The sequence below is a fragment of the Etheostoma cragini genome, chromosome 11 (genome assembly GCF_013103735.1).
Source record: "Etheostoma cragini isolate CJK2018 chromosome 11, CSU_Ecrag_1.0, whole genome shotgun sequence".
Taxonomy (NCBI): Eukaryota; Metazoa; Chordata; class Actinopteri; order Perciformes; family Percidae; genus Etheostoma; species Etheostoma cragini.
The window spans coordinates 29305436-29317461 of record NC_048417.1 but is presented as its reverse complement, the minus strand read 5'-3'; the positions used below and the strand labels follow the sequence as shown (position 1 = coordinate 29317461).

General features: G+C 41.8%; 2 protein-coding genes across 5 annotated transcripts in view; one reads left to right on the top strand and one right to left on the bottom strand.

Annotated features, from left to right (window-relative positions):
- Window positions 1-808: 808 nt before the first annotated feature.
- ddx18 (DEAD (Asp-Glu-Ala-Asp) box polypeptide 18) lies at window positions 809-7800 on the top strand. 2 transcript variants are annotated; one of them, XM_034885701.1, is made up of 14 exons: window positions 809-1002; window positions 1490-1654; window positions 1738-1923; window positions 2995-3130; window positions 3318-3418; window positions 4104-4303; window positions 4508-4622; window positions 5448-5587; window positions 5697-5858; window positions 5970-6122; window positions 6607-6720; window positions 6909-6965; window positions 7085-7262; window positions 7391-7800. In XM_034885701.1, the coding sequence occupies exons 1-14, from the start codon at window positions 897-899 to the stop codon at window positions 7534-7536; spliced, it is 1959 nt and encodes a 652-aa protein (XP_034741592.1). In that variant the 5' UTR covers window positions 809-896; the 3' UTR covers window positions 7537-7800. The 2 variants fall into 2 exon arrangements, with proteins under 2 accessions (XP_034741592.1, XP_034741591.1); XM_034885700.1 differs by having other exon boundaries at window positions 1490-1660.
- A 1039-nt stretch (window positions 7801-8839) lies between these two features.
- LOC117952985 (glycerol kinase-like) overlaps window positions 8840-12026 on the bottom strand; it is a 31171-nt gene continuing 27984 nt past the window's right edge. For 2 of the 3 annotated variants that reach the window (XM_034885672.1, XM_034885671.1), the window contains exons 18-20: window positions 11134-11220; window positions 10892-10966; window positions 9025-9169 (exon numbers count right to left, since the gene is read on the bottom strand). In XM_034885672.1, coding sequence (XP_034741563.1) covers window positions 10893-10966; window positions 11134-11220 — 161 coding nt within the window. In that variant the 3' untranslated portion in view covers window positions 9025-9169; window position 10892. Of the gene's footprint in view, window positions 9170-10891; window positions 10967-11133; window positions 11221-12026 lie in introns of all 3 variants that reach the window. The other variant, XM_034885674.1, reaches the window with a different exon arrangement.

Below are 12026 nucleotides of genomic sequence, written 5' to 3'. Positions count from 1 at the left end.
TGCGGGTCATCCTGAGATGTCAGCAGAAGGCAGTGGATGCTGTGGGGCCCAGCTCAAATAGATGACGCTTGATGGTTTTTTTTATGTTCTGCTCCTATAAAAATAAGAAATATCTGTTTCCCCTTATATATTTAATACATGTCCAATTGCTTTCTATTTCATTTTTCCTGTTTTCTTTCACATAATACAAGACTACAGTAGTGTAAAAAAAAAAAAATGATCCAGTTATGCCAAGGGATGTACAGGAGGGGGGTCCCTAGTCTCTATCCTGTAAGGAGTCCTTGAATGAAAAAAAAGAATAAATACATTTTTGACAACCTTTGTTATAGACCATATGTTTTCTTCTTACAATTGGGTCTGTAACAAGGACTGTTCATCCAGTCTATGGTCTGTAAACTGACTGTCCAGGGGAGGAAACAATACCAACTATTGACCAGCAGATGGTAGTGTTAACTCGTTCTCTCTGAGCTTCTGCTGCACCAGTATGGATAGTTTGATTCCTGCTTAATTTAGATTTAAGGATCGATCTGCAGCCACAAGCACATAACCACTCCTGGACTAGACAAAAACATGTTCAAAGTATAGAGTCTTTGGTAGTAGCTACATATTTTGAGCGTTTTAAACCCATCGTTTGAAAAAGCATTTCTTTTAAATGTATACTATCGTTTTTCTTGTTTACTGATGGCCAACAGTATTTACTCGAGAAATATGCCAGTTCCACCATGGATGTATTAAGAGAACAACCATACAACGTATCTGCCAAATACAAGAAGAAGAAGAAGAAGAAGAAAAAGAAGAAGAAGAGGTCCTTTTTATTTTTAGTCAGGCAATGCAGACGGGTATCCCGAAGGGTCCTAAAAAACCTCACATACACACGTGTGCTGTTCACTGTTGCCATGGCGGACCTACAGATGAAGCTTCTCCGCAAGAAAATTCAGAAAAGAAGTGACAAGAACAAAGAGCGGAAACTACTTAAGACCCAGACCGACGAAGAAGAGACCGGTATGTGCTGTAAATGGAACATGTTATTGTTGTTGCTTGATTTCTTTGTTTCTGAAGCAGAGACGAACTTGCTAACCTAGCTAGCTCCGCTAGCTCCTCACGGCAGGACTTCTTTTTAAACTAGGAACTCTCGTCATGTTTAAATGTTAGACACTTGCATTACACTGACGGACATAACGTTAGCTGGCTTTGATTAACGACATTAGATTACCGTTTGTGTGTGTCACCATAATCAGTCACAGATTATTGTAACGTAACCTCATAAAATTCGCGTAAATGAAGCTAACTAGCTAGCTAACGTTAGCACTGTAACACAAGTGCTCGATGTTACATAGCACAATGCTGAATTTGTTACATCCAACCCGACTAAACTAAATTCACAGCAAGCATAATCATAAACTACATCATAACTGTTACCATAACTGTTGGTATTTCACCAAGATGTTGGGTAAATGTGGATGTGTTGTGTGTCGGATGTGTTTGACAGTCAACTGTAACGGACCGGAAGAGGAATGTCCTGAGGCAGCAGCGACTTGTCCTAAGCCCAAGAAGAAACAGAAGCTGCAGATTGAAGGGACCACAACAGAGGAAACACCGCTGAAGAAGAAGACTAAGAAGAAAAGGAAGCTTGCTGACACAGTTGAATCACCGGGTAACCATAAGACAAGTTTGCCAACCTGAAATTGACTGTTTCTTTGTGTGTGATAACTAACATGTCATAACCATGTAATCTAGTTGGGAAGAAGACCAAAACGGTGAAAGAAGAAGCAGAAGAAGAGGGAGAGGGAGCGGTATTGGCAGAGGGAGAACAGGCTACTGGCAAAAAAGAGGAAGCTACAGATGAAGAGGATGAAGACAAATCCAGAGGAGAGGAGGAGGAGGAAGAACAACATCAACCTGAATTACCATCTGGCTTAACAGGTATTGAAGAAATCCATAAGTGCTGTAGACCTGACTGGAGCAGGTTCATCACATGTCTGGCTGTCCAGAAGATGATAAGCACATGTAACATCAGCTCATATTTAGTAACATTGTCTAAGTTGGTTGAATGCTGTCATGATGAATGGAAAGACTCAGAAGGTTAAACGAATGGCGATAGTAAATGTTCGACCTTTTCAGCTCCATTGTAGTCCAGCCTTGCAGCCTTTCCTTCAAAGACAAACGTGAAGTGTGTCACTTTGTAACACACTTTATAATGCTCACCTAGCTGCTAGCATGGCACGGCCTCCTACTAAGTCCTGTCAAGGCTCTCATACTCTGCTTCTGACTGGCTAGTAGTCCTTACCTAGGTACTGCACATGTGTTACTCCCAACAAAGATGGAACAGAAGTGTGATGTCTCACTCTGTAGTTGAAACAGAGAGCTCATTCACACAGGGTGAAAAGAGGAGGGGCAGCAATGTAAACAAATATATGGTGCTTTTGAAAATTAAACCATGTAAACCTATTCTGATGTAAACTCTAAATACAATTTTGAACCTGTAAGTACAATATGAACTCTTTCATAAACACATAACATCTGATCAAATAGGTACGTAATTGATTGAAAACCTAATGTCCAGACATTTTGAGGTGTGTCAAACTGTATAAAACAGGGAGCAGAATAATACATTCTGGCTTTAACATAAGTCTGTGACAAGAGAGATGCACATGCATTGATTAACCAGATAAGGTTGTTTATTTCTTCATGTAACATTAAATCGTTACACCCTCCAGTATACATACGCATACGTTCATCTGAATTGAAAAACAAAATCCAGCCGGGTTGCCTTTGTGTCGCCCTTTCAGTGTTTCCATCATGAAACGGGTGTCAACTAAGGCATACAGAGACTCTTGTGGGTTTCTTTGGGAGGTGTCACCTGTGATTCTCCTGACAGGAGTAACTGCTAGAACACAATGGGTTGGACTAGTTTCCCATGGCTGTTAGTCTTGCCTTTTCCTTTACCTGCTGTTTTCAGCCTTTCTTAACATGGAATCTGAACTGATATTTCAGGAGCATTTGAGGACACATCCTTTGCCTCTCTCGCTGAGCTGGTGAGTGATGGCACGCTGAAGGGCGTGAAGGAGATGGGTTTCGAACACATGACTGAGATCCAGCACAAAAGTATTCGTCCCCTGTTGGAGGGAAGGTAATGCTCCTCTCCTGAGTGGTTGTAACTTTGTAACTGATGTTACATAATGTCAAACTGGGTATTATGTATTTTGGCAATGGCCTTTAGAGGTCTGTTCATTTTAGAAATAATCGTTGTTAACTTTAGACCAGTAACCCATAGTGACTGTGTGGGTACTTACAGTGTTTCTGTTTGCTTTGCTTAGGGATGTCCTGGCTGCTGCCAAGACGGGTAGTGGAAAAACCTTGGCCTTCCTCATCCCCTCTATAGAGCTCATCTACAAACTCAAGTTCATGCCCAGGAACGGTAAGACCAACATATACCTCTCCGTCTCTGCTGATTGGGAATGATTGAGATTTCTCTTGCACAGCTGCCAGAAGACTTGCAGCCTTCAGACAGGTTGCTCACGTCACATCTACGTCTTCAAGCTCAGTTGGAGGCTGCGCAGTAACGCTCAGCATCACCAGAAAAGAGCTTCTAATAGGCTTCACTGGTCTCCGTCCAGTACAACATGACCTGTTGGTCCATTTCTTTAACTGTTTATGCAGCTTTAATCTTAGCTTTTGTAATTTAACCCAACCATGGTTCTGACACCGTCCCAGTATGAGCCTAAACTGTCAGTTTTTCTTCAACTCTTTGTAGCCATTTTAGCCCTTCTGATTTCACTTTAAATCTCCTTTTGTAAAAAGAATGGCTCCAAGAAATTCCCTCGCTTGAAACTTGAAATCACACTTTTTCTTGTTAAGTAGAAAGGTGATTTATTATGAAACTAGCGAGCTGCATTTTACAATGTCAATGTGGTCAAAATCATCACTGAAACTCAGGCCAGTGGATTTATTTTTTGCCAGTTCTATATGAAAAAGGAACAAATAGTCAGTCAAATCTTTGTATTGAGCAGCCAAATCCAATTAGGGTACAACCCTTAACATACATACAAATACCACATAGGTTGAGTGGAAGAGTTTTACTAATGTCCTCCTCTTCCTCCCAGGCACCGGTGTGGTGATCCTTTCACCTACACGCGAGTTGGCCATGCAAACCTATGGTGTGATGAAGGAGCTGATGACGCACCACGTGCACACCTTTGGTCTGATCATGGGGGGCAGCAACCGCTCTGCAGAGGCCCAGAGACTGGCCAATGGAGTCAACATCCTGGTGGCCACGCCTGGCCGCCTGCTGGACCACCTTCAGGTGAAAACACTCCTACCAGATAATGAAATTATAAATCCAGATGTAGCATATAATATTTTCTTATTAGTAGTCATTACGCTCCATTGAATTTGTTATGACGCATTCATAAAACATACAATCATTGTTTTGTTTTGTTTCTACAGCTCCTGCTTGTTGGTAATAATTGGATATGAATATTAAAATAAAATACTTTTGTGCCTTCAGAATACCCCTGGGTTTATGTACAAGAACCTACAGTGTCTGATTATCGATGAGGCAGACCGTATCTTAGAGGTGGGCTTCGAGGAGGAACTCAAGCAGATTATCAAACTGCTGCCAAGTATGTATCTACTGTTCCACAACTTTTATTTCTCTTTTGATGAGACTGGTTTTGTTAAAGGGATTCTTCAGTAATTTAGTATTGGACTTAAATAAAATTAGGGAGACTTGTAAGTAGAGCTGAGTGATATGGAGAAAATCAAATATCACGATATTTTTGACCAAATATAATATATAGTCTATCAATACCGCAATGATATTGTAATGTTGACTATTAGTGCTTTCACAATGAGATTTTAGATAAATCATCATCAGTAATGTGGTATAATGAATAAGTGGGTAATGGCAAATAATAAAACAATTACAACAGTCTAAGTTTGGGAAATGACATCCCTTTACTGTAATGCAGCCTTTAAAACCAGGAAAAGACAACACGTATGCCATATTACAATATGAAGGTATCCAAAATCTAGGACTATAGTCTCATATCAAAACATCGCTATAATAGCGATATATTGCCCAGCTCTATTTGTAAGAGATGGATTTGTCAATTCAATACTGAGAGGCAGAGATACAGTATGTTCACTTGTAGTCCATAATATGCTCCTAAAACACTGGATTCTTTCTAATAAGGCTACTCTCCCTGCCTGCTAAATGTCCACATTTCAATGTCCAATGTGGTTTCACAGGCTTTCTGTTTAAAGTCTTCACAGCAAAGATAACCGTTGACATCAGGGTTTATTTCCTCAAACAGAAAATGATACACAGCTGTCTACACAGGCTATGTTGAACCCTTTAAATGACAGTCTAGGACCAAAGCACTCAAACCTCTGATCACCCTGCTCTCTAAATCCCAGTTTAATGTTTCTGCCACCATTGTCTCCAGAAAAGAGACAGACCATGCTGTTTTCAGCCACTCAGACCCGCAAGGTGGAGGACTTGGCTCGCATCTCCCTGAAGAAAGAGCCCCTTTACGTTGGCGTGGATGACAACAAAGACAATGCCACTGTTGACGGCCTGGAGCAGGTACTGTCTGCCAAATTTCTGTCCACCCAATGTTTTACTGAAGGGTGGGCTGATCTTGAAGGTCCTTGGCACACTAAAGGGTTGTAAAGTGATCTCTGGTTTGTTTCAGGGTTACGTGGTGTGCCCGTCAGAGAAGCGCTTCCTGCTGCTCTTCACATTCCTAAAGAAGAACCGCAAGAAGAAGCTCATGGTCTTCTTCTCTTCCTGTATGTCTGTGAAATTCCACTATGAGCTACTCAACTACATTGACCTGCCTGTCATGGCCATTCACGTAAGACGCGTCACTGCCCGCCGAGCATCATGGAGCTGTACGCAGCAGCTCAGCCTCATCTATGAAGCCGAAGTTTGTAAAACCCTGGTTCTTGCTTATTGTGACTCCCAGGGCAAGCAGAAGCAGACCAAACGTACCACCACCTTCTTCCAGTTCTGCAACGCTGACTCGGGCATCCTGCTGTGCACTGACGTGGCCGCCCGAGGCCTGGACATCCCCGAGGTGGACTGGATTGTTCAGTACGACCCCCCAGATGACCCCAAGGTATTGAAACCACTTCTACATAAAAACGTGATATTGATTCCAAATTTCGACATAAGGCTATATGTAAGGGAAAATATGTAAATGCAATTATTTTGGCTGACATTACAATATGATTCATGATATTGGAGGAAATGATCATTTTTGTGACAATATTCTCTCGTTCACTGAAAATTCATTAGAAATTAAAATGTTTATATTGGGTATTTCTGCAAGCATCTGTATGAAACAGAAGAAAGATTTTTACTTTAGTCTGTAGTTTAGGATTTGTAGGCTGAGACATCTCTGCAGCACCACAATACTTCATTCCCAATGGTTTGACATATTTTGCTTTATTAAATATTATGGTCACCAGCCATTTGGATATTGCACTAGTCATATTGGGATTTCTATAAAATTGTGATGTAATTGTGCAGCTCTACTCGTGAATCCTTGATTGTTTAGGATTAGATTAGGACTGTGTTTAAGCTGGCCTGTGCATCCGCAGGAGTACATTCACCGGGTGGGTCGAACAGCCAGAGGCATAAACGGCAGAGGCCACGCGCTGCTCATCCTCCGGCCAGAGGAGCTCGGCTTCCTTCGCTTCCTGAAGCAGGCCAAGGTAATATCACAAACTCTGTTTTCATTTAGATACACAGTTGACTGAAAATGTTACTGTCTCTGCACAATTTACATTTGACAGTAATAGTTGATATAGTTATTGATATATTTGGCAATGTTGACCCTAACATGCCCCATGTCTTTAAATGGGATTGGCCTCTATTCACACAGCTCCTTTTTATTGTCCAGGTCCCATTGAGCGAGTTTGACTTTTCTTGGAGTAAAATCTCTGATATCCAGTCCCAGGTAAGAAATCTGCTTCTTAATAGATGTAATGAAGATGTCGCAGCAGCTTGTTATAAAAAACAAAATGAAATGCCAGCTGATTGCTCAGGTTTAAATTTTTAACCTGCCTCGTTCCCCAGCTGGAGAAGCTGATTGAGAAGAACTATTATCTCCACAAGTCAGCCCAAGAGGCCTACAAGTCCTATGTGAGGGCTTATGACTCCCACTCGCTGAAACAGATCTACAGCGTCAACACCCTCAACTTGCCCATGGTGGCGGTGTCCTTTGGGTTCAAGGTTCCTCCATATGTTGATCTGAGTATCCTTTGCTGTAATTCTCCACACTGTTGGTCATGATGTGTTGAAAGTCTATTTCTGTTTTTCACTAAGAAAGGTTTGCTGAAGAAACCCCTACGTAGTTCTCCTTAACTCAGCTCTTCTCTTCAGACGTCCACAGCAGTAGAGGTGTGAAGATGCAGAAGCGAGGAGGCGGAGGCGGTTTTGGATACCAGAAGTCCAAGAACCCGCACAAATCCAGAATTTTTAAGCATGTCAACAAAGGAAAGAGTGACAGGAGACAGTTCTCACGCTAAACCCCTTCCAGTGATCTCTCTTCTGTGGGTTTGAAGAACTTATTTTTTTTATCCCATGGACTGCCTTCGTTCACTGTGTAGTGTGTATGGCCCATCATGTAGACATAGCTGTCCTCTGGAGTTTACAAGTATTTTGTAAATGTACACTTGCATCATGTGGACGATATATGTTAAAGAGGCCGCTGTATACCACAGCCACCTTCCTACTCCCTTTTCTAAAATGTCTTCATTTCATCTGACTGGAGTATTAAATCTCTATTGACTATATTAAGTTTGCTTCATTTATATTGCGTAGATGAATGAAGTGCTGGTGTAAAACCTTTTTATTACACATCAGGTTATTACAGCATGTATACATTTCTGCAAAGCTGAAGGGCTCTTACTATGCATTTTGTCAAATTAAACCTCTGGTTGGTGGGGCATTCCCATGACAAAGTGTCCTTTGGCAACACAAAGTATTTCTGCTTCTGACACTGAACCCAGAGTAGCCCTCGATGCGAGTGTGTGTGTGTGTTATCTGAGCAAGTGGCACCTTGTACAGCAGCCTCGGCCACAGTGTGAATGTTTCCTGTACTATGTAAAAGAGCTTTGAGTAGTCAACACTAGAAAAGCTTTATATAGGAACAGTCCATTTACCTTACAAACTCAGTTATTAAAAATTCTATAAACTAAATTCCAGCAAGCTTCCCAAGATTTCTTCAGTGGATGTGTATGAAAGCTCAGATCTACAAAAGTTGTTCATACATATGACATGATATAAAATTTAAATGTACCATGTTGCTTGCACTTTACACAATGACTGTAAGGGGGTTTTCCTTGAGTCTTCGCACTGATGGATGTAATCAGCATGTCAATTCATCCTAAAATTAGTAAAGGTCGCATGGCATGAACATTTTACTTTGAGTTTTAACATGAGTTCCCCCAGCCTGCCTACGCCCCCCCCCCAGTGGCTGGTGGTAGGTGTAAACAGAGCCCTGGGTATCCTGCTCTGCCTTACAGAAAATGAAAGCTCAGGTGGGCAGATCTGGAATGTTGCTCCCTATGAGGTCATAAGGGGCATGGTTACCTCCCCTTTCTGCTTTGATGGCCCACAGAATTTAGCCCCCCATAAGAGCGAGACATGGCTTTCAACCGAGCAAAGTATTAGGGGACCACTAAGGTTTATATAAAAAGGGTCCCGAAAGCATGTCATGGTAACAACCTGCATGGGTCCTACAGTAATCCTCTCCATACACAAATGATAAAGCGCTGTTATGAGCTTGCAAAGTGTTAGCTTGATAACAAATAGAAGAGAAAACAAAAAACAGTATGAGGTACACTAGTTATTGCAGACTAAGAACAAGAGTTCCCCTTTGTTTATTTCACAAGGTGGAGAAGGCAAATCCATAGTTTTTAAAAGGAGGGATTAAGAACACTTTCCCTTTTTCAGAAAAGGAAGACCCAAGAAATTCCATAAAAAATAGTTCCATAGTTGCCAGTCTTCAGTCTGGTTTTTCAGTCATGTCACAGCCATGGGGATACTACTTCTAGCAGGCTATGCATCACCCACATGACCACATTTCCTCTTCCAGTCTTACTCCATAGTAGGTTTTCATGTTCCAATGAGGGTACTGTACCAGTCAGTGCTGGTGATCTTTAGGGAGAAAAGAAGATCATTCTCAGAGAGACCACAATACTGACAGATTGACGGACCAATATATTTCTGGTTGAATACAGAGTTTAGAGGAAAAGCGGTTAGTTCAGGAAAACGATTAGACCCAAACATTGAAACCGTCTGGGTCTGTTGCTCTGTCACTTAACACCGGACTGTCTGGAACGGGTGTAGCTAACGTGCAAAGGCTTGCCAAACTGGACCTGACTGCTCAGTAAAAGCAAGCCCAGATTCAGCTGAACTGTAGCTGAGCCCAATGCATTAGAAAGATGTTTCAGAGGCAGCAGAATCATAAAGATCTGTGCAATTGTCTGATTTCAGAATAGTTTGTTTTTTTCCCTTTATTTTCCACTAGGTTATATATTAACACGTTTTTAATAACATAAGGACCATCTTGGACATCATCTTTTTTTATATTGATTTACACAAATGTAGAAAAACTATTTAAAAACATCACCATTACTGCAAACTATTTTGACACAATCTCCTAAATCCGGTTTTCTACTCTCGGTAGCAAAAAATGAATAGGCTTAAACGTTGTATATAGCCTCTATCACATCCTATATTAGGCAGTTGTCTGTGCATTTGTCTTGCCTTGCTCTTGGTGATTGTAATTTATTATTTAACTGCTTATGGTGTGCAGCTGCAGTTCTGACAAACACTGAAGGCATCTCTCATCCCTAACTGAATTACACTCGCTCCCTGTAGAGTTTACTTTAGTATTCTTTGAAAGTGGTCCATGGTTTGGCTCTCTGATCATTGAACACCTTATTTTGCACTAATGCATCTCAGCTCTGGAAGCCACATGCTGACATAAGTTTCACATATGTACCCTTTTCTTCATTTAAGGCTTTTTCCTCAAACGGTTTTCAGTTCACAGCTCTAAAACGATTGCGGAAATTTGTGGCTTAGATTATTTTCAGGTTGGACGCATTTTGGATGTATTTAGTATCCGATTTACACGTCGCTTTACCATGTTTTGACATACTAAAGAAACTATTAGAATTCGTCACAAGAACAAGCAAACATTAGAATGTAGAACAATTCAATCTCTGCGTTGAAGCCATCCTGAGCATCACGAGCAGTGATCAGACATACAGACAGCCACACCTACACCTCTCTAAATCTATGTCCATTAGTAGGTTTAAATGAGTCCTCAGGTACCATGGTATACCTCTAAAGACTGTATTAAGACTAAACCACCTGTACAGATCTGCTGCAAGGACACAGCAAGGGGGCTTAGACACCACGTGAACCACACGACACAGGGTGAAACTGGTTTCTAACCTTAAAAAGCCTTTTTTACAGCAAGAAAAAAATGCAACATTACCACTAGGGCTGGACCAATAACAATGATGTAATCCAGATGCCTGGAGATGCCTCTCAGTGTAGCTACTTTTAAAATGTCTTATAAAATTTACTCAGTTTTCTTTTTTATTAGTTTGTTAAAGACATCCATATTTACCATTCAGGAGCTAAGGTAGACCTCTTCCTTAAACTGGTTAAAAAGCATGAATCAATGGAAATTTAAGTGTCCAATAAAAAAAACATGTCTATTGGATATGAAAGCTGTGCGTCAGTGGAACCTTCAACACACTGTGTTAGTTATGGCTGCACGTGTGACCATGCCACAGCCACACCATCAAGAAGTTAGCATTTCAGCACTTCAAACTGTCTGTCAGATGACATGCAGCGGCAGAAAACCTTAGGAGTCTGCTCTGGTGGGGGAAGGGATGAGAGGAACCCCCCAGGGGGCGCCGTTCATCTTCTTTCCTAAACCTGTTCTTTGTAGATAAGAAAGAGAGCATCCCAGATGGATCACAGTCAGACTAACGATGCTACAGAAATCACATTGAAAGCAAGTCACAGTTTCATACAACTGCTGGAATAACGTCTTTCTTCAGTCCCATTTTTTTCTGAATAAGACAAATATTGCCATTGTGTACCATTGGCATTGCAGCAAGGCTCCGTGGTCTCCCAGTTCATGGATCTCTGGACGGCTTTCTTCCAACGAGCAAAGCGAAACTCGCTCTCTGTTTGCAAAGAGGACAGACAAGTTAGGCGAGCCATTTCTGTTAGGGTTGGGTAATATACAGTGAGGAAAATAAGTATTTGAACACTGCTATTTTGCAAGTTCTCCAACTTAGAAATCATGGAGGGTCCAGCTGCAAATAAGTGTTGGAACACCTGAGAAAATAATTGTTAATATTTGGTCCAGTAGCCTTTGTTTGCAGTTCCACAGTTCAAACGTTTCCTGTAGTTCTTCACCAGGTTTGACACACTGCAGTAGGGATTTTGGCCCCCCTTGCACACAGATTTTCTCTGGACCAGTCAGGTTTCTGGGCTGGAGTTTGAGCTCCCTCCAAAGATCCTCTATTGGGTTAAGGTCTGGAGACTAGCTAGGCCACGCCAGAACATTTATCTGCTTCTTCCAGAGCCCCCCTTGGTTCTCCTGGCTGTGGTCTTCGGGTCATTGTCCTGTTGGAAGACCCAGCCCTGACCCATCTTCAATGCTCTAACTGAGGGAAGGAGGTTGTCTCTCAAAATTTCGCAATACATGGCCCCGGTCATCCTCTCCTTAATACAGTGCAGTCGCCCTGTCCCATGTGAGGAAACCCCCCCAAAGCATGACGCTACCCCCCCATGTTTCACAGTAGGGATGGTGGTCTTGGGATGGTCCTCATCATTCTTCTTCCTCCAAACACGGTTAGTGGAATTATGACCTAAAAGTTCTATGTGGTCTCATCTGACCACATGACTTCCTCCCATGACTCCTCTGGATCATCCAGATGGTCGTTGGCAGACTTAAGACGGGCCTGGACATTGTCTGGTTTAAGCA